At 39.1% G+C, this 23,589-nt stretch overlaps 1 protein-coding gene across 8 annotated transcripts in view; it reads right to left on the bottom strand.

The window, feature by feature from the left end:
* Positions 1 to 23,589, bottom strand: part of PIK3R3 (phosphoinositide-3-kinase regulatory subunit 3) — a 109,011-nt gene that overhangs the window by 6,000 nt on the left and 79,422 nt on the right. For all 8 annotated transcript variants that reach the window (XM_008521540.2, XM_070609750.1, XM_070609746.1 and 5 more), the window contains 4 exons: positions 16,412 to 16,554; positions 13,296 to 13,472; positions 5,207 to 5,281; positions 4,599 to 4,769 (listed from right to left, as the gene is read on the bottom strand). In XM_008521540.2, the coding sequence (XP_008519762.1) occupies positions 4,599 to 4,769; positions 5,207 to 5,281; positions 13,296 to 13,472; positions 16,412 to 16,554 (566 nt within the window). The remainder of the gene's footprint in view (positions 1 to 4,598; positions 4,770 to 5,206; positions 5,282 to 13,295; positions 13,473 to 16,411; positions 16,555 to 23,589) is intronic.

The following is a 23,589-nucleotide window of genomic DNA, read 5'->3' as shown; positions in this document are numbered from 1 at the left end:
TTTAATCCTAGGTATTTTGTCATTTTTGATGCTATTATAAATAGCATGTCTTCTTCATTTCATTTTCAGATTGTTCATTGCTAGTATACAGAAATACAACTGATTTTTATATCCTGATCTTTTAACCTGCAACCCTGCTAAACTCATTTATTAGCTCTAATAGTTCACTTCTTCCTTTCGAATCTGGATGGCTTTTATTTCTTTTTCTTGACTAACTGGCCTACCTAGAACTTTCTGTACAATGATTAGAAGTCGTGAGAGCAGACATCCTTGCCTTCTTCCTGATCTTAGGGGAAAGAATTCAGTCTTTCACCATTAAGTATAATATTAGCTGTGGGTTTTTCATAGGTATTCTTTGTCAAGTCGAGGAAGTACCTACCTATTCCTAGTTTGTTCAGTGTTTTTTTAACATGAAAGAGTGTTGGATTTTGTCAAATGCTTTTTGTGAGTCTACTGAAATAACCATGTGATTTTTGTCCTTTATTCTATTAATATATTATGTATTACATTGATTTTTAATGTTTAACCACTCCTGCATTCCTGGCATGAATCCTCCTTAGTCATGGTATACAATCCCTTTTATATGCTGCTGGCATTGCTTTGCTAGTATTTTGTTGAGGATTTTTATGTCTATATTTATAAGAGATACTGGTCCACAGTTTTCTTCTGATATCTTTGTCTCATTTGGGTATCAGGGTAATACTGCCCTTGTAAAATGAGTTGGGCAGTGTTCTCTCTCTATTTTTCAGAACAGCTTGTGAAGGACTTGTGTTAATTCCTTTTAAAATATTTGGTTATATTCACCAGTGAAGTCAGCTGGGCCTGGGCTTTTCTTTGTGGGCAGTTTTTTAAATTAATAATTCAATTTCTTTACTTCTTATAGTTCTATTCAGATTTTCTATTTCCTCTTAAGTCAGTTTTGGTAGTTTGTGTACTTCCAGGAATTTGTCCATTTCATCTAGGTTTAAATACAATTGTTTACAGCATTCCTTCATTATCTTTTCCTATTTCTGTAAGGACTACAAGTAATGTCCCCTCTTTCATCCTGATTTTAGTAATTTGTGTCTTCTCTCTCTCTTTTTGTGTGTGTGTGTGTGTGTGTGTGTGTGTGAGTTTAGCTAGAGGTTGTTATTTTGTTAATTCTGACTTTTGGTTTCACTGATTTTCTCAATTGTTTTCTATTCTCTATTTCATTTACTTCCATTCTAATCTCTATTATTCCCTCCCTTCTGCCTGCCTGGGTTTATTTTGCTCTTCTTTTTTCAGTTTCTTAAGGTGGAAGAAGGCTATTAATTTGAGAGCTTCTTTTTTGATATAAATGTTTATAGTTATAAATTTCCCTCTTAGCACTGCTTTAGCTGCGTTCTGCAAGTTTTGAGCTGTTGTGTTTCTGTTTTCACTCATCTCAGGGTATTTTCTAACTTCTCTTTTCTTTCCTTGATGATTGATTATTTAAGAGTGTGTTGTTTACTGTCCACATTTGTGAATTTCAAAATTTCCTTCTGTTTTTTGATTTCTAATTTCTTTCTATTGTGGTTAGAAAATATATCTTGTATGATTTCAACACTTTCAAATTTATTGAAATTGTGGCCTAACCTGTGGTCTATCCTGGATAATGGTTTGTGTGCACTTGAGAAGAATGTGTTCTGTGTTACTAGATGGAGTGTTCTAGAGATGACTGTTAGGTCTAGTTATTTTACAGTGTTGTTCAAGTCTTCCGTTTCCTTGACGACCTGTCTCATTAGTCTATCCCTAATCAAATTTCTTTTTTTTTTTTCCAGTCCAACTAGTTTTATTCTTTTATTTTTTTATTTTTTATTGAGTTATTGATAGGTTACAATCTTGTGAAATTTCAATTGTACATTAATGTTTGTCAGTCATGTTGTAGGTGCACCACTTCACCCTTTGTGCCCACCCCCCACCCCACCTTTCCCCTGGTGTCCACTAAACTGTTCTTGGTCCATAGTTTTAAATTTCTCATATGAGTGGAGTCATACACAGATTATCTTTCTCTTGCTGGCTTATTTCACTTAACATAATTCTCTCAAGGTCCATCCATGTTATTGCAAATGGAATGATTTTGTTCTGTTTTGCAGCTGAGTAGTATTCCATTGTATATATGTACCACATCTTCTTTATCCATTTGTCTGTTGATGGGCACTTAGGTTGCTTCCACGTCTTGGCTATTGTAAACAGTGCACAGGACTTTTGGGATTGCTGACTTCAGGCTCTTTGGATAAATACCCAGTAGTGGGATGGCTGGATCGTATGGTAGTTCTATTTTTAGTTTTTTGAGGAATCTCCATACTGTTTTCCATAGTGGCTGCACCAGTTTGCATTCCCACCAGCAGTGTATGAGGGTTCCTTTTTCTCCGCAACCTCTCCAACATTTGTTGCTATTAGTTTTAGATATTTTTGTCATTCTAACGGGTGTAAGGTGATATCTTAGTGTAGTTTTGATTTGCATTTCCCTGATGATCAGCGATGATGAGCATCTTTTCATGTGCCTACTGGCCATCATTATATCTTCTTTGGAGAAATGTCTGTTCATGTCTCCAGCCCATTTTTTGATCCCTAATCAAATTTCTTAATCCTCAGTGGCAACAACAATAAGGATCACAAGTGCTTACTATCTGACTCCCTAACCTAGTGGACAACAGACATTGCTGGCTGCAGGTCTTTAGCCTGAGAAGGCTGTAGAGTTAAGCAATTTCTTCTTAGGCTTCTTTATGATGTCATTAACAGAAATTAAAACAGAAAAACAAATGAGTTTCATAACTTGACTTCCTACTACATGATCATTTTAATTTTGCAACGAGAGTCTCCTAAAAAACTGAACTTATTCATACCCCTAATTCAGCAAATGTCCTAAGTATACTGAGACATCACTGTAGGCAGGCTTCCTGTCGCCAGAGAGGGTGGGAAACAAGTGGAAGTCTTTTGCTTCCAACCATCCTCAATATGAACTCTAATAAGATATATGACTGCAGTTGGTTTTCACAGGGAAAGGAAATCCATACTGCTGTGAACTTGAGTCTGGTCAAATCTGTGGCTAAAAGAAGGAGAAAAAGAATACAGCTCCCCAAGATATTCAGGCTGTTCCTTGGTCTTCCAGGGAGTAGCTGAGCAGCACCTTCCACCAGTCAAGTCCTTAACCCACAGGCTGCCACCAAATGACTTAAGTGAGGGTGAGGGACCAGTGCACTGGGTTTACTGCCTTCCTTCTTTTTACTGTTTTTAAAAGAACTCAAATCCTGCAAAAACCATCCTTTCCTGCCATTTCCACTCAGATAACTTAGGCAGCCCAGGTCAGAGAGACATGAAACGTTTCAAGTCGCTGTATCTTCAGACAACAGTAATCCAATGCACTTTTCAACTCCTCTCCCATTTTCTGCCCATAGACATCCCTTTGTTCATACTTTCAAAGTCCAGCTCAAATGCCACCTCTTCCATAAAACCACCTAACCCTCTCTTTCTCCACTCAAATTAACAGTGCTTCATGTGCACATGATACCTATTGATACCTATTTATCTTGGATATTTAACTGTGAAATTAAGAAAGCATGGTGCAATAGAAGAATGTGGGCTTTGAAACCAAGTAAATTTGGATTCAAACTCTGACCCATGGCAGAGGTAGACCACTAAGGAGAAGAAAGTAGTGAACTCTCTGTTAATATGAGTGTCTTTTGTCTATCCTCACCACCTTGCTCTTTGAAGGCAAAATCATTTTGTCATCTTTGCTTCCCTTCTGCCATGTCCATCAGTAGTGTCACTATCATAATAAAATTAGTAGGTAACATTTATTTATTATGTGCCAGCAATGATCAAAGCACATTCCATTACATATATTAACTCATTTAATATTTACAAAAACCCTCAAGTAGATATTATTATTATCCTTATTTTACAGATAAGGAAACTGGGCAAAGAAAGGTTAAGTAAATTATACTAGGTCACACCTCTGGTAAGTAGTAGAGTCAGGATTTGAATACAATGTATTTGATATCAAAGCTTGCTCTCATAACCGTCATTCTATACCTCCATTCTAAGTATGGTCTTTGTCAATGAAGAAATTTGCCTTTTTAAGGAATATACACAACATTTAGGCAAAATCTGACTGAGGCATGGTTAGCTGTCCCAAGAATTTCACTTTCCATTTTTCTCATACTTACCCCAAAAGAAGACTATTTAAGTACAAAATTCAGATAGAGTTTTTCTTCTGAAGTAAAAACAGTTCTATTTAATCAAGCCTTCCTTAATCTGACAATGAAGACCACGGCAGGCATGCAGGAGACTACTAAAGAATTAAGTGATCTTTTCAATTACCAATCTCATACTACTTTTCACAGATATCTGAAATCCAACAGTTACACTGCAGGGCCTAACCTGTTTACCGTTTAAATTAAAATCCCAGAAATAATTTCAGATATCGTTTATCCTAAAGCAACTAACTGGTTTCTTTGTACAAATATGAATGGTCTAAGCCATGGGTTCTCATTATTGTACTTCAACTAATTTGATCTGAATTTTATGAGGGGTTGATTGTCTACTAGTCAATGCAGAAGTTTTCAAAGGTCACACCCCCAGAGAAAACTCACACCACAGAGCAAGCATAGCATCCTTCCTTGCTGCTCTCACGGATTAAGAATGCGCCATCAGGCTTCCCACAAAGCAAGTCCTCTGCTTGTACTCGATTGATATCCTCAACAAACCAGGTTTTCTCATCATAATGGGGCAGGCTTTCATCTTCCTCATTGATAAAATAGGTCCTAAAAATTAAATGTTAAAATATTATTCTAACAATCAAGTTACTTATATCTAATAGCAAATTCATGAGTAAAACTCTTTTTTAACTCTTCAACCACAAAATGACAAAGTGAAATTGCAATTAGTTGGATTTTTTTTTAACAACTTGATTACTTGCTATGGTGCAGAAAGCACAGAATTCACATGTCTCATCCAATAAGCTGACACATGAATGTCTGAATGGGCAATGCTTATGCATCCAGATTTGATGTGGTTTGGCAGGCCTCTGAACTCAAGACCCTGTAGGGTACTCTTCAGGCAATTCAATTCAAAAGAGGTGCAAAATTCTTGATTCCATGTCCTCAAGTGACAATGAGAACCAACATTTAGCATGTATAAAAAAGGCCCATGTCTTATATTGGGAACAAAGCCATCTGACAGAAAGGTACAGAGAGCTTACTCATCAGCATCCTCATTCTTGATTCCCAGCCAGGCATTTAGGCGCTTCTGTCTCACTCCTTTGTGATTGAGCCATCTGCCAGAGGGAAGACACCAGTGTCAGTATGTGTGCACATTCTGCCTGGACAAAGTAGATACATCCAAGCCAACCAAACTTCCAGAGTCCAGGAACCTTTTATTTTCCCCAGTCCCACTAAGCATGGTCAGAGATTTCCCTAAACTAGTTTCTCCATTACTTTTCCTTCAACTTTTTGCAAAAACACAGAAACAGAGAGAGCTACCTAAAATTAAACACTTCTCTCACTTTTCATTTCCCCATTACAAGCACACATATATTTGTGCTCAAACACAGTTGAGACATTTGTTTCTGATATCCCTAGTTAGGTGAGCAGTGTCACATCCGTAATCTCCACTAAGCCAGAGGACTCAATTCCTGTGTGGCCTACTATACTGAGTTTAAAATTCTAAAACAGAATTTCAAGGTCTATTTTTGCACCTAAGCAAGCCACAAGAAATTCAAGGTGGCAATCTGAGTAATTAAAACGAATTTTATTCATCGCCAGGTAAATCACAGTATTTTAAAATATGCCAACATTTTATACGTAAAATTATATAAACCATTACATTTAGTTCCATTGAGATGGCTGATAGTCTAAAACTTGAGTAGAATATAAAAACTCTTTCATTCATCACCACCCCCCAACCGGGCTCCTCATCAATCAGGTCTCATCATAAACATCATCTCTTCAGGGAGGAATACCCTAATTGCCCCAAGTAAGGCATCCCCTAGTCACTTTCTAGATTTTACCTTATTTTATCATCTTCATAGCACTTGCCTGAAATTCTTTCTTTTATATTTTCACTTGTTTATGTTTGTCTCCCCCACTAAAATTTAAGCTGCTTTAAAGGAAGGGCTCTGTCCTGTTCATGCTATTCCCAATGCTGAAAAGAGAGCCAGCACATGGCAGATATTCAATAAACAGCCAGTAAATATTTGCTGCTGGGCTGCTTTTAACAAAATCTTCAGGGTCAATTCCAAGGTCATCTTCTACCTTTCTCTGACCCCAAGTACACTTGATATCTTGACATCACACCTAATTTTAAAGTTCTTTTAGACAAATTTCATAGCCTTTCTCAGTTAAGACATGTCCTTCAGTTAACCTGGATTTCATTTTTTACACTTAGTGAAGCAGGAAAACAACTAACACATGATCTTGATGGAATTTACTTAGTAGCAAATCCCCTCCCACAGCATCACTTCTCTTCGCAAAATATCCAGATACCCTCCCCTAAACATTCTTATCATCCAAAGTTTTCTATCCTTAAAAAAGTGATCTTTTCTTTAGTAAAGACGCAGGTACACTCAGTAAAGGGCTTGAAATGAACAAACTACACCACATTTTCTCCTGAGTCCCCATTTTCTTTTAACCACCAACCTCTTAAACTGAGCTTCTCTTTCTGCCACAAGAAATGTTAGGATACCCAGAAATATCCGGGAGAAAGAAAAGAAGGTTTTTCACTCACCCTCCATCTATTATAGTCTCTCCCTTCTGACACAGGCAACTTTTCAAATCTCCCGCAAGTCCATTTCAAATACTACTATATAGTTCTGAGTCCTTAACCATCTCTTAACAACACCAGGAACTGACCAGCTTTTAAAAATTATTTTGAAAATGCTTGAATAACTTTAGCAAGTACGTTAATTCATATTTAACTTATTGATTAATGCCTAGATCACAAGTAAAGGCAGGTACATTCTAGAGGAAAAACCTGAGGCAAAGCAACAAAGGACCCAACATCCAGTTCTCATTCTGTTACTAATTGTGAGATCTTGACCAGGCTCTCCTTACGTATTCTCTTCTAAAAAACAGAAAAAATGCTACTCCCATAGCTTACATTGAAGCTATCTTAAGAAAAACAAGAGAGAAAAAATAACTGGTATCAGCATATCCTTACTCAGTTGCCGCCCGAGCACGTAAGAAAAAATATATGTGTTTATGATGCCCTTTCTAAAGGTCTAATGAGCCTTTCAACCCAACTACCACCCTCTAAGAGGAAAGGACCTTGCGTTTCAGTCCAGAAAAGAGGGGACTGGGCAGTCCCTGAAAGAAGGGGCTAAGAGAAACTACTTTGAAGCTAAAGCAGCAGTCCTGAAGGAGAATTATGCTTCCCCAGAGCCTGGCTAAAGTATCAGATGGAGTGACAGAAAAGGGTGCCTCATGCACAAGGCTGCCTGGATGGAGGACAAGAAGATGCAGGCTGTTGGTGGCCAAGAAGGAGGTTACTGTGAAGAGTACTTCTGAATTTTCTGCAATAGCAGTATTTAATCAGATGGCAGGACACAATGATTAGGGGCAGAGGAAGCACCCAATGATGGCAGTGATGAGGGACAAGGGACTCTGCTCCCTTAGTTACCTGGCACTACCTCAGGGTGACATTCTTAAATGATCTGTATGTGTACATGTATGTGTAGGAGGTGGGAAGAGACCCAATCATAACTGAGATAAAATACTTCTCATATAATGAGGCAGGTAGGAAGTTGGAATAAATTATTTTATTTTATTTTTTGTGAGGAAGAGTGCTGCTGAGCTAACATCTTGTCAATCTTCCTCTATTTTATATGGGATGCCACCACAGCATGGCTTGACGAGTGGTGCTAGGTCCACACCCAGGATCCAAACCTGCAAACCCTGGGCCACTGAAACAGAGCGCAGGAACTTGACCACTGTGCCACTGGGCCAGCCCTGGAATAAATTAATTTTAATTTAAAGTAGGAGGGAAATACAACTTGTCTTTTACCAAGTTTTATGAACAGAACTTCACACTTGCTAAAGAAGAGTAAAATGAGATAATATACAAGGCATTTTGAAAAGATAAATCACTTTTAAAATTTTAAAGATCTAAGAGATAAATGAAGGACTGATTCACTACTTTAAAAAACCCAGAAAGGGGCTGGCGCAGTGACATAGTGGTTAAGCTCGTGTGCTCTGCTTTGGTGGCCCAGGGTTCACAGGTTCAGATCCCAGGCACAGACCTACACGCTGCTCATCAAGCCATGCTGTGGCGGCATCCCACATAGAAAATAGAAGAAGATGGGCACAAGTGTTAGCTCAGGGACAATCTTCCTCAAGCAAAAAAAGAAAAAGAGAGAAAAGGGGGCTGGCAACAAATGTTAGCTCAGGGCCAATCTTCCTCACCAAAGACGACAACAACAACAACAACAGAATAACCCAGACCATTGCTGGCGGAAACATAAAATAGTGCAGTCACTTTGGAAAAGTCTGGCAGTTCCTCACTTAAACATAGTTGCAATATGACCCAGCAATTCCACTCCTCAGCATACACCCAGGAGAAGTGAAAACATATGTACATACAAAAACGTACACAAATGTTCACAGTAGCACTATTCATAATAGCCAAGAGACAGAAACAACCCAAATGTCCATCAATTGAAGAATAGTTAAACAAAATGCAGTATATTCATACAATGAAATATTATTTGGCCATAAAAATGAATGAAGTACTGATACATGCTACACATGGATGAACCTTGAAAACATTATGCTGAGTCAAAGAAGCCACTCCCAAAAGACTACATATTATGTAATTCCGTTTATATGAAATGTCCAGAATCGGCAAACCAATAGAGATGGAAAATAGCTTAGTGGTTGCTTAGGGCTGGAGGGAATAGTATGATAGGGTATGATAGGTAAAGCATACATCGTTTCGTTTTGAGGTGAAAAAAATGTTCTAAAATTGACTATTGTGATGATTGCACATATCTGTGAATATATTGAAACACTGAATCATACACTTCAAATGGGTGAATTGTATGAGATGTGAGCCATATCTCAATAAAGTTGCTTAAAAAAAAATCAGAACCCACCACCTTCCACAGAACTCCTTTAGCTGCAAACTCCTCTAGTACATATTACTCAAAACTCATCATTAATGTACCTATATTGTTATGGCAAGTTATTCTTTATTTTGAATTTATGAATTTAGGTTTATGAATACCAAGAAAAGTAAATGGTGATTATGAAAACTAACTCCTGATGAAAAAACATTGTAAAAGAACAACCAAATTCCTGTTTTGAAAAGAAATTTTAAAGGATTTTATATTTAAGAAATTTTTTATTCTATATTTAAGAAATGAAATTCTGTATTTCAGCATTCAAGAATATTCTACATATAGTAAAGTTGCAGGGTACAAAATCAACAGACAGGGCCGGCCCCATGGCCGAGTGGTTAAGTTCGCGCGCTCTGCTGCGGTGGCCCAGGGTTTTGCCGGTTCGGATCCTGGGCGCAGACATGGCACCACTCGTTAGGCCATGCTGAGGCGGCATCCCACATGCCACAGCTAGAAGGACCCGCAACTAAGATATACAACTATGTACGGGGGCAGGTTGGGGAGATAAAGCAGAAAAAAAAAAGAAGAAGATTGGCAACAGTTGTTCGCTCAGGTGCCAATCTTTAAAAAAAAAATCAGCAGACAAAAATCAGTTGCATTTCTATACACTAACAATGAACTAACAGAAAGAGAAATCAAGAATACAATCCCACTTATATTTGCAACAAAAAGAATAAAATACCTAGAAATAAGTTTAACCAAGGAGATGAAAGATCTGTATACTGAAAACTATAAGACATTGTTGAAAGAAATCAAAGACCATGCAAAAAAATGGAAAGATATTTCATGTTCATGGATTGGAAGAATTAACATAGTTAAAATGTCCATATTACCTAAAGCAGTCTAGAGATTCAATGCAATCCCTATCAAAATCCCAATGACCTCTTTCATGGAAACAGAACAAAGAATCCTAAAATTTATATGGGACAACAAAAGATCCTGAATAGCCAAAGCGATTCTGAGAAAAAAGAACAAAGTTGGAGGGATCACACTCCCTGATTTCAAAGTCTACTTACAAAGCTATAGTAATCAAAACAGCATTATATTGGCAGAGAAACACACACACAGACCAAGGGAACAGAATTGAGCCCAGAAATAAACCCACGCATCTATGGATAGCTAATTTTCAACAAAGAAGCCAAGAACATACAATGAAGAAAAGAAACTCTCTTTAACAAATAGTCTTGGGAAAACTGGACAGCCACATGCAAAAAGAAAAGTAGACCACTATCTTACACCATACACAAAAAACTAACTCAAAATGGATTAAAGGCTTGAACGTAAGACCTGAAACCACAAAAAGAAAACATAAGCAGCACGCTCTTTCACATTGGTCTTAGCAGTATCTCTGGATACGTCTCCTCAGGCAAGGGAAACAAAAGGAAAAATAAACAATGGGACTGCATCAAACTAAAAAGCTTCTGCACAGCAAAGGAGACCGTCAACAAAACGAAGAGACAACCCACCAACTGGGAGAAAATATTTGCAAATCATACATCCGATAGGGGGTTAATTTCCAAAATACAGGAAGAACTCATATAACTCAACAACAACAAAAAACAACCCAGTTAAAAAATAGGCAGAGTATCTGAACAGACACTTTTCCAAAGAAGATAGACAAATGGCCAAAAGGCACATGAGAAGAGGTTCAACATCACTGATTATTAGGGAAATGAAAATCAAAACCACAATGTGGTATTACCTCATGCCCATGAGAATGACTATTCTTAAAAAGGCAAAAAATAACAAGTGTTGAAAAGGACGTGGAGAAGAGGAAACCTTCATACACTGCTGGTAGGAATGTAAAATGGTGCAGCCACTAAGGGAAACAGTATGGAGATTTCTCAAAAAATTAAATAAAGAACTACTGTATGATCTAGCTATTCCAATTCTGGGTATTTATCCAAAGAACACAAAAACACTAATTTGAAAAGATAGATGCACCCTATGCTCATTGCAGAATTATTTACAACAGCCAGGACCTGGAAACAACCTAAGTGCCCACTGACAGATGAATGGATAAAGAAGATGTGGAGTGTGTACACACACACACACACACACACACACACAATGGAATACTACTCAGCCATGAAAAGGGATGAAATCTTGCCATTTTTGACAATATGGATGGACTTTGAGGGTATTATGCTAAGCAAAATAAGTCAGACAAACAAAGACAAATACCATATGATTTCACTCATATGTCAAAGATCAAACAAACAAACACATAGATACAGAGAACAGATTGGTAGTTACCAGAGGGGAATGGGGTGGGAGGAGGGCAAAAGAGGAAAAGGGGGACATCTGTATGGTTACAGATGGATACTAGACTTTTGGTAGTGAACACAATGTAGTCTATACAGAAGTCAAACTATAATGATGTACACCTGAAATTTATATATTATAAACCAATGTTAACTCAATAAAAAAAATTATTCTAGAAACAGTACATTGGGATCTCAGCAGAGAATCTCATAAAATCCTTGTGGGCTATGCAGTGGGAAATCGGGGAAATGTCCACACCCACAGGGGGTGACAGGGATGAATTAATGATAATCTCTCGTTGGGTACTGTAGAATTCCAACCTATTCCAACTTCAAAACAAGATCAAAGAAAGATCATACTCAGTATCATGCAGTACACATTTCACAACCGGTCTCCTTCAGGACTGACTATGCAATTTCAGCATTGGAACAGACAGAATTCACAAGCCTAGTACTGTCTCTGTTAGAAACATCAAAGCAGGGACTATGCGACACTGGACTATCCTTCCTGAAGCAATCCTTCCAAAAGAGGTAATGGTTGTGTCGCCCTCAACTTCCTAGCTATCTTTACTAGCAGGTCATGGCTTATTATCCATCATGTTATCTAAACTCTCTTATACTTAGCTTACATAACTCATTAAAGGAACTTTCAAGGTCTAGTTTGCCACACTTATTCATGACCCATGGGATGGTATATTTCTTGCTATCTCATTGCTTTCCAGGGCAAAGAAGAGCTTCCCCTCATTCCTCTGATCCATGGCATAGCCTTCTGGGGCCTTCTTTCAGCTTCATTATGTGACCAGCACCATTTAAGCACTCCAAGAACAGACAACACTGATTTGAGACAAGGGCAACTTCTTGCTTGTTCCCAAAGCTCTTCTGTGTGGTATGTGTACTTGCTTGACTTTTTTTTGGTCACAATAGCAAACCAAAATGATCTCTAGAGAGGAGTGTTACTAAAAGCTACTCAGCATAGTATAATTGTGATTGTTTGCCCCGAAGACAATCACCTTAAATTTTCCTCTACTGAAACTCAACAGTCACCAGTTCCAACTTCTAAGCTTATATTTCATCCCCTTTCCCTTTCTCACATAAAGAAGCCCTGAAGGCTATGGAAAATCCAGTCAGAGGTCTTTACCCTGTCTTCTCCTGCCAGGAGTTTGAACTGAGTTGTGTTACATACATGAAAGTCAGCCATAAAGATATGTCCTAACAGTATATTCATTACCTAGAACTAAACCTAATATATTTTCCTTTCTCATGGACTCTCTCCTTCTATGAAGCAGCCATTTGTCCTTCTAAAAATCTAACCCACACACCTTGTTCTGATAATGAACCTTTCAATCTCTATTTGGATAATATCCCTGTATCTTGCTAAATCATATCGTTTTCCACAATATTGAAGAGCTGGGTTTCACCCCTCAGGTGAAATTAGCTTTCATGTCTGCTATTGACAGATTTCTAGTATTTAAATACAGAATTTCATTTCTTAAATACAGAACACCTTCCACAGATTGTTCTGTATCCCTATTTGTAGGCCCCTACTATTAGTGTCTTTGCCTGTGCCCATGAGGGGTAATTTCTATTTCTGTGGTTCTACTATGTAACCAAAGATTCTGGTTTATGTGTTTTAGGCAAACATTAATCTGTACTTCTTAAGCTATATCACTTTGCTTGTGCCACAGCAAACCTCTGAGACTTCCAAGGCATTTGTATGGATTAAAGTCCTACATTCTGATTTGCCCCATACAGTGACTTTAGGTAAACTGTGGTACCCCAACTATTAATAGGACTGCTTTCCTAAATTCTTACAATCTCAGTGGCCAGTTCTCAATTAAAAATCTCTTCGACCTCTAACATCTCCAGCAGTAATCTGGTGCTGGTGTTTCCCTCCCATATAGGCCCAGACTACTCACACAAGGTGCTGATCTCGGATCTTGCGCAGCTGGATCAGGTCAGGTTTGATACTGTTCATTTTTTTATCTATTTCCCGGTTGTCCAAAGCTTGTTTCTTCAAATCCTGCTCTAGACGCATTTTACTATCATGAATCTCACCCAGACGTGATTTCAATTTGTCATAATTCATCATAATTCTGTGAAAATATTTGACATATTAAGGCTAAAATGGGAACCAAGCAGAAGCATTCTATACTGTGAGCACAGCCCCAATCTCTTAAGTGTGGTGGACATCTGTTGTTTCTGCATGGCCCATAGCCATTCTCATGCTTCTGGGAGCAACACCCTGACGTTCCCTGTAGGTAAGTGTTCCCTGCCCCTATCTCAGACTCAAGGGTGAACATCCACATTACCCAGCCCAGCCAATAGCAGCATTCCATTCCATCCTATCCCTATCCTCAGGCCACAGTGACTGGTTTAGGAACAGGAATATTACCCAAACGGACCCGGTGAAAGTCAATTCTAAGACTTTTGCTAGAATTATTGTAAACAGAGATTCTCTTTCCACTGGGATTGCCAAATTATGAATATGTGATTCTAAGACACCCAGAAGCTATACTGCCTCCTCACAAGGAAAGCCTACCTGAGGATGAAGCCAACACAAAGAAAAACTGAGCCAAAAGACAGGGTATGAGAGAGAATCCTGATGATCTTGTTTGGGCCCTGGATCCAGCCATGACTGAATGAGTAAAGCTATATGTATGATATATAAGAGGGACACAATAAATCAGTTAAGAGCAATAGCTTAGCAGTCAGCCTGCCTAAGTTTGAATCTCTGCCCTGCCACTTACTGTGTGGCTATGGGCAAGTTATTTAACTTCTCTGTGCCTTCATTTCCTCATCTGTTTAAAACGGGCACCTACAATAGTACCTACTTCACTGGGTTACCATGTGAATTAAAGGTCGTAACAGGTAAAAGGTCTAAACTGTACCTGGTACATCTTGGTAGGCACTTGGTAGATGATGGCTATAAGCTTTTCCAGCACACAAAGTTTTGCTGTGCTCTGAACGCTTAAGGCAAAAATGGTCCACATTACTCATGTGTCACTCAATAATATGTGGTTTTATATCACTATTAAAACTTCAGGGGGCCGGCCCCATGGCTGAGTGGTTAAATTCGCGCAATCCGCTTTGGCGGCCCAGGGTTTCGCTGGTTCGGATCCTGGGCACGGACATGGCACTGCCCATCAGGGCACAGTGAGGCAGCGTCCCACATGCCACAACTAGAAGGACCCACGACTAAAATATACAACTATGTACTGGGGGGGATTTGGGGAGAAAAAGCAGGAAAAAAAAAAGATTGGAAACAGTTGTTAGCTCAGGTGCCAATCTTTAAAACAAAAAAAACAACTTCATCATGCTGCTTCACCTCCCCTTGCAACTGAACGACAAGTTCTTTTCTATTTCTTCATTATTAATAATAATTGCCTTTCTTTTTAAAGATTGGCACCTGAGCTAACAACTGTTGCCAGTCTATTTTTTTCCTTCTTCTTCTCCCCAAATCCCCCCCAGTAGATAGTTGTATACTTTTAGTTGTGGGTCCTTCTAGTTGTGGCATGTGGGACGCCGCCTCAACATGGCCTGACAAGCAGTGCCATGTCCGCACCCAGGATCCGAACCAGCAAAACCCTGGGCTGCCGAAGCAGAGTGCTGAACTTAACCACTTGGCCACGGGGCCAGCCCCGCCATTTATTGATACTATATGCCAAGATACATACACACATGCACAGACATACACCATTCTATACCATGAATATGTATGTATGTTCATGTGTATGTGTGTGTATCACTTAATTCTCAGAGCATTTCAACAAGATACTATCCACAGTTTAAGGACGAGGACACAGGCCAAGAGAGTTAAGTAACTGACCCAAGGTCACACAGCTAGTGAACGGTCAATCCAGAAGTCAAGCCCATAGTTTTAACTGTCAAGCTATACTGCCTCACAGCACTCAACTCTTTTTATGTACACAGAAGTTCACTAACACTTTAGTGCTAATATGAGAAGTAATTTTGCTTTTCCCTTGCATATGATTCTTTTTTATTGATTTACTTTTTCACTCCTCAACCCATTGTCATCTGGCTCAGTCTACCAATACTCCACTAAATTGGCCATCATAAAGGCTTCCAATATCCACTAGTTGCCAGATCCCATACTTCCCTCATGCTGCTCACTCTCTCACTGTAATCTCATTCTTAGCATCTACCATGACCTACACACTTAGGCCTCCCAAATCCTTTCTGTACCCTGAGTTCCAAATCTAAATAACCAGCTGCCTGCCTCTCAGACAACTCCATTTGGGTTCTCACAGGAACCTCAAACTCATTGGTTCCAACTCCAAACTCATCTCATGTACTTCCTATGTTGGTAAATAACAGCATCCCTTAGTCACTTATATAGAAATCTAGGAATAATCTTTGACTTCTCCCATACCTACTACATCTGGTCAGGCATCAAGTCCTCAGCATTTCTATTAACTCCCCCTCCTTTCCTGCCCTTGCTCTACTTCAGGTCACTACCATCTTTTAACCTGATGACCACAAAGACCGCAGTCACCTGCAATAGTCAGGTTGGTCTTCCTGCCCATGGTCTTGTTCTGCCTCCAATTTATTCTTAGACTGCTGCTGTTGATTTTCAGTTCAACAAATATTCAGTGAGTACTACTCTGTACTCTCAGGCACCATAATAGGGGCTGGAGCTATGAGGGACGATAAGCCACCCTCATTACTCTCAACAAGCTTGCAGTTTAGTGGGTATGACATTCGGTAAATGTTACAAAAGGGATCAGGACCAGATACTATAGAGGTAGGAACAAAAATCCCCTAAAGATTTTCTAGAAAGAGTCATGTCTTAAGCTGAGTCCTAAAGGGTGAGCAAGAGTTAACAATTTAGGAGGATGGAGACAGAAGATAGAAGAGAGGAGATGCAGTTTGGTGCTGTCAGTGGGAACAGCAAGTAGTTCCATAAGGCAGGACTGTGAAGTCTGAGTGGATAAAAGCAGACACGACAGAGATTACTGGGGAAGAAAAGAAGTCTTGTCTCACTGATGCAGTTGGAAGTATTACGTAGATTTACCGTTCAATTTCCTTTTCATTCCCCTCTCTGCGAAATCGCTCAATATATTCTTTGCTATGTTGTTCTTGTGTGTGACACTGCTCTTCAAATATTTTAATTGTTTCATTAAAAGCTTCAATTGCAGTCCTCTTCATCTGTATTTCCTGTAGGAGAGAAAAAGCAAAGACATATACTTCATTACCTTTATTTTTTTTGTAACCTTGGTCTTAAAACAAATCTTATAATTCTAGTTACAATTCCATATAGGGCCAAAGTAAGAGGGCTAAAACAGGACCCTTTATTTGACTCCTACCCTTATTACTTATATGCAAAATACATCATCCAAACCCTAAAATAAGAATAACTATTACCTGAAATATAGCTGCGAATCACAGAAAGGCCTCTGAGTTGCTAAGAGAGATTAACCCCTAAAGGCACTAAAGGAGTGAAAGGATGGAGGGGAGGAGTCCATGCACCAACGTGCAAAGCCTTATTCCCCGAAGAGCCCTCTAGAGTCTATTTATGCCTACTTTCATTTCTAAAGCCTGTAGTTTTCCAAACAGATTCATCAGTAGATTAATCTGATTAGAAGCAGAAGATGAAAATGGAAAGAACAGCTGCTAAAATCATATGTAGAATAAGAAGAAAAAGTAAAACTCCACAAAACAAAAGCCCAGTGGGCTAAAGCATTCAGTACTGGGGTAAGGAGTTCTACACATCTTGATGAGCTTTGAGGGTATCTGTGGACTTTAGCATCTGAATCACGATTTCCCCAAAATCTTCAAAGAGGATTAAACTTTGTTCAATTTATTTTGGAAAGTCAAGAAATATGTATAAAGGTTGAGAAAGACTGCTATCCAGACTGCTTACAATTTTAAAAGTTTTGGTGCTTACAGGATAATTCCTCAATTTCAACAAATGATTATTGAGAATCCACCACACAGACAGTACCATATGGTGATAAAGAAATTCATAAAACATGGAGCCTGCCCTCCAGGATTCAGAATACACAGGTAAAATAGATTTCTGAACTCTAATAAGATTTGGTTTCATGTCATGGTAGAGGCAATCAGCTGGGATGAATTAGTTATTTACTGCTTTACAGAGGCTTCACAGAAGAGGCGACATTTAAGCTAAGTCTTAAAGAATTGGGGTACGGAAAGAAAATGCAACACTGCACATAGATGGCATGGCAAGGCGTATACACGAAATAATAGGGGATGTTCATGGATCAGCAGTTGCTCAGGAGAGCTGGAACATACGGAGATTTGCAGAAGAGGGAGGTTAGAATTTTATGATGCTCCCTATAGTTGAAGTTATTATCATACATATCTCAAATAGTACTGTGAATGGACTGAAATGCCTGTATCTAAATATCTTACTACAAATTCTACAACTCTCAGATCATAGTGGAGGGTCTTGGCTCCCTTGCAAGGTTAGAAATTACCTATAAAGCTCTGGTCCTGTAAGTTTCAAAGAAAACACCAATAATTTAGACTTTACTAACACTGGTAAATGTCTTGTTAGGTAGGCAGCAAAGGGAAAAGTATTTGATATTATTGCCAAAGCAGCAGCCCTTCCACAAACAATGCCACTATACACCACCACCAAAATCATAACCAACCTGTATCCAAACTCCTTCTCTCCCTTCTCCCTTTGTCTACATGTACCCTGGGTCCCACCTCCTCTTCCTTTCTCAGGCACTTCATTCATTCCATTACATTAGCCAGCCCCTCTTCCATCATAAACTCTCTCAGTCTAACAGCTCCTTCTCATCAGCATACAAACAAGTTCTAATAACACCACTCTGAAAAAAATCCCTTAACCCTAAATTCTCTTCTAGTCACAGTTAAGCTTCTTGAAAGAGTTGTTTATATGGGCTGTCTCTCTTTGCTCACCTCTCACTGACACCCCTACTCATTCTATTCTGGCTGCTGTACTCACCATTCCACAGAGACTGCTCTTTCCAAGTCACCAATGATCTCATTGCCAAATTCCTGTCTTTTATCCCAATCCATCACTAAATCCTATCACTTCTCCTCCTAATTATATGTAGTCTAGATGACAAATATCCCCACATGCAGTCTATTCTCACCCCATGCCAACTCTGACAGGATACACCATCTCTTCCCATTCTCTGGGAAGAATTCAGTTCCACCAAAGCAATCTAGATTTTATCTAAGATTTCACAGAAAAACCAGAGGAGGTCTATAACATGTATAAACACTATAACACTTTAAAACAGAGATGTCCATTCTTTACTCACCCTTTAACACTTAGCATCCCAGCACCTCTCAGGTACTGCTAATCTCTGGGTCCCTCCCGCTCTTCCCCTGCCTCCCAAAGCCTTTTAAGCCTCCATGGCTCTTCTCTGCTCAGCCCCATCTCAAGTCTTGCTCTCAATTCTCACATAGAGAAATTTAGTCCTCTTCCAGCTTCGACCTAGTGGTTTTTTGGTTGCGTCTATCTACCCGCATACCCAGCTCCCCAACCTGGGATTCCAAGCCCAGAACCCAGTCTCATATCAGCTGCTCAGATTCTGCTGTTAAATCTCCAATATTACTGAGGATATGGGCAGCATGTGGAGCGTTCTCTGCTTTCTCCCGCCCTGACAAGAAAGCAGAAATGCAGCTCTACAGAAGCCAAAGCCACATGCAATAGTGGCTGTTTATTCTAACCTCTGTTTATAGGACGGTTAGCCCTCCCCTAGACTCCAGTTCATAGCATGAGTCTGACTCCAGGCGCCTGCCAAGGATGGAGTGTTTTCAGTTCATTACCTTGCATAAATTCATTCAACAAATAACTGAACACCAGGAGGGATCCGCAATGCCACCAGGCCTGCGGCGGGGATGGAGAGAGCGGTGGTTCTGCTGCTGCATGGTAGCGCGCTGCTTAGTGAGCTTGCAGCAGGCGTCCTGGGGGTCCGGGAAGACCTCAGCCCCAACGAAGGGGTCTTCTCCTAACGGACCCGGGATGCCCCCTCCATGTCCTGGGCTCACCCTCCCCCAGGTCAGTCTCAGACCCTTCACCGCAGGCCGACCACAACCCTGACCTCACTGCAGGCCTCCGGCCATGCCGACTCCTCTGCTTGTGTAAGGAGGCCTGGGTGTGGTAGCTGGTGAGAAGGGGGCTGGGGTCTGGTCTAAAAGCTTCTTTGGCAGAACGAGCAGCTTGTGTGCGGTCACAGAGCCACAGCTGCAAGATCTCATTTGCAGGCCATTAGGCCCTGGGAGCCACCAACTCTCAGCTCTTTGGGGGCATTTTGCAGAGATGTCATCTCTCCGATGCCACCTTTCCCAAAGGATTACATGTCATCCCCCCAAAAAAAGATTGTCAAAATAAAGGCACAGTCTCATTCTAAATAATAATAATTGGTCACTAACTATATGCCAGGCATTATTTGAAACATTTCGGATACACCAGCTTAGATAAAGATTTCTGCCCTCCTGGAACTTACAGTTTAGGGGCCTACAAGAACACTAAATAACAGACACAATAAATTCATAAATTATACAATTTCTTAGAAGGGAAGAAGTATTATGGAAAAAAGAAAAGTAGAGTGAGAAAGGAAACTGCAATGCGAGTTACAATTTTAAACAAAGTTGTCAGGCAGGCAGCACTGAGATGACAGCTTGAAGGAGGTAAGAGGGTTAAGCCAGGTGATTATCTGGGAGGAAAGTGTTTTAGGCCAGGAAATAGCCAGTGCAAACACTCGGAAGGTAGGAAGCAGATCCAGTATATTCAAGGAACAGCAAGGAGGCTAGTGTGGTGGGAGCACAGAGAGGAAGAGAGTTGTAAGAAAGGAGGTCAGAGAGGAAGAGGGGCATAGATCATACTGGGCATTGTAGAAAGGACTCTGGCTTTTACTCTGTGTAAAATGTAGAATCAGAGATAGGTCTTAAACAAAGGAGTGCTGTGATATTACCCATGTTTTACAAGTATCACTTAGCTGCTATGCTGAGAATTGATCAGGGGGAAGGGAACAGACATAAGGGCAAGAAGACCAGTTAGGAGGTTTCTGTGGTATATCAAGGCAAGAAATGATAATAGCTTAGGTCAAGGTATTGGCAATTGATGTGGTGAGAAGGCATTGAATTCTGGGTATATTCTAAAAGTAAAGTCAACAGGAATTACTGATGGATTGGATGCAAGGTGTAAAAGCAAGAGTCTGGGATAACTTCAGGGCTTTTGGCCTGAGCAAGAAGAAGAATGTGTTTGCTCTGCCCTGGGATAGGGAAAGCAAAGAGTAGAACAGCCTTGAGGTGGAATATCAGAGTTCAATTTTGGAAATGTTAAGTTTGAGATATCTACTAAACATCCAAGTGAAGCTGCTGAATAGGCAGTTGGATATATGAGTCTAGAGTTAAGAGTAGTTAGAAGAACCAAAGATATAACTTTGGGAATTACTGGCATATAGGTGGTATGTAAAGCCATAAGTCTGTTTGAGATTACCAGAGAGTGAATGAGTAAGTAGAAAAGAGAAGAGGACCAAGATTAAAGAGGAAAAATCAACAAAGATGACAGACAGAACTACCAGGGAGATCAAACTCACAGTCATCTCTGCTTATTTTCAGATCTGGAAATTCCATTTAAGATTATTATTATGGGTTCCTGTTCCATCTCTGATCTATAGAAATATTCATATTCTTCTTACATATAGCCATGTGCTTTTAATGTTCATTATTTTTTAGTGTGAGTTATAACATAACAAGTGCATAAAACAGATGCACAGCTTAACAAATTATTACAAAATGAACATCCTCCACCAGCACCCCAGAAATTCCCTGTGTATCCTTTCTGGATCACAACTCCCTGCCTCCCCCAACTCTACCTCTCCCACCTTGGTGATAAACCCTACCCTGTCCTTTATGATGATCATTTCCTTGTTATTCTTTATGGCTTTATCAGTTTACATTCTCATCCAAAATAAAAAAGTTAACATTTGCCTGGTTTTGTACCTTATATAAATAAGACTCACATGTATTCTTTTGCATCTTTTACTCAATATTCTTTGTGAGATTAAACACAGTGTTGTAAATGCCCTTTAAATAAATATAAACACACAAATATAGTAATCCATCATTGCTTTGTCTGATGCAGAAGAAAGGGATTAAAGTACACCATTTTGAATAATGAACATTGTGTTTAACAAATATTGTCAGAGTACTTCAAACTTTTGAAGAAGAGGGCCTCATCTCTCCCTCTGTGATTCTAGAGTCAAGCATAGTATCACACCTAGAGTAGGTATTCGATAAATGTTTTTGAATGGTTATACTGACCTTTATTTTTTACCTGATCCTCTGTTTCTCTCTCACACACTTACTCAAATTTAGCTGGGGTTGTCATTATCTCCATCTTGCAGATGGGAACTTGAAGCACAGACAGGCTCTCAAGGGATACAACCAGTTTTTAACATAACCAGGATTAGAAAATAAATCTCCTAGAGGCCAGCCCCATGGCTTAGTGGTTAAGTTCACACACTCCACTTCTGCAGCCAGGGTTCAGTTCCCAGGCACAGACCTACACCACTCATCAGCAGCCATGCTGTGGCAGTGACCCACATACAAAATAGAGGAAGACTGGCACAGATGTTAGCTCAGGGCAAATCTCCCTCAGCAAAAAATAAATTCATTAAAAAAATAATAATAATTTTTTTAAAGAAAATAAATCTCCTAAATTCCAATTCAGTTTATTCTATATATTTTTAAGAAGGTAATAAATGTGCACAGAAAAAGACAAATCAAATAATATAAAAGAATATTCAGCAAAGAGTAAGTTTCCTTAATTATCTCACTGCCTTAATTATCCTCCCCAGAGAATACACCTAGTTTCTGACCATAGATATTCTGAGCACATATAAATATATATCACCCTCCACACTCTTTTTCTTTTTTTAACCATAAATGACAGCATACCATGTACAATTTTCTGTACCTTGCTTTCTTTTATGTAATAAATCTTGAAATCACTCAAAATCAGTAAATATAAACCTCACTCATTCTTTTTGATGGTTATAGCATAACTTTATTTCATTTTGTTTTAAAAAGAAGAAATGCCATTTTTGTTATATAAAATAATATATGCATATTATTTCTATTATTATTTCCTTCTTTCTATTTTAATTGTATTTTTACCAAATCCCTCTAATTCTACCATTCAAAACATCCCAGTATATTCTCATAAAGTCTCACCTTCAGGTGAGTGGGTACACCCTCAGCTGACAAATCACATTGCACACACAATTCTACATGCTGTCTCCTTTTACCCGAAACTAGATCCTAAGCATTTCTCAATTCATTAGGAACTCCTAAGAAGCCCTTAATAACTGCAGTTGCCTCTGGGGAATGAGGACTTTTACCCTGTATGCTATAATTCATAGAGAATTCAGCAATAATTTATACTGACTTTAACATACAAATTTACATAACTTTTGCACTTTCTAAATATCAAAAAGTTTTAAAATAATTTCTGAAAAACTAATTAAACAGCTATAAAACCTTCTATTATATGTATGATCATTTCACCATCCCCTAATGCTGACCACTTATGATGATTCAATCTGAAGCAGCTCAGTAACTTTTTCCCTACTTTACCCCAAACACTGCCCTCATCACAGATAATTCATCTGGAAAAGCTAAAGGAATACAGAGAAGCTGAAATTTGCAGTGTAAAAAAAGCATACACACACACAGGCACACCACAAGTATCCAGGTAGAGAGAAATAAAGGTTATTAAAATTATTCTGAATAACTAATTAACCAATTAAAAAAACCCTGAAAATAAAATGGAATCAAACATCTTACATAGGAAAATGGACCATTAAAGCATTTCTGGCCACTGTAATCCCACACCTTTTCCCAATCAATACTCTATCTCATTTCTAATCTGTAATTCTCACAGGCCAATATCCCCTAATAAGCCCCACAAGTCGTGAGGTTCCTGGTGCAGACTCTACCTTTACATTGCCCACCACAGACACTATCAAGGGCTTTGGGGCTGAGACAATCAAGAACATAAACACCAGGGTCAAAACAAGACACCTGAGTTACAGTAATACTGGAATAGTTGATAGCTGACTAACCCTTCCACAGCTAGCAATTACAAACTATAAACAAAGATACAAAAAACAAGTATTTCACATTATAGTCAAATTGTCAAAAGACAGAGAATCTTGAAAGCAGCAAGACAGAAGCAACTCA

Source organism: Equus przewalskii, chromosome 2 (genome assembly GCF_037783145.1).
Source record: "Equus przewalskii isolate Varuska chromosome 2, EquPr2, whole genome shotgun sequence".
NCBI lineage: Eukaryota > Metazoa > Chordata > Mammalia > Perissodactyla > Equidae > Equus > Equus przewalskii.
The sequence above is the reverse complement of the archived record's forward strand: the minus strand, read 5'-3'. Positions and strand labels throughout refer to the sequence as shown.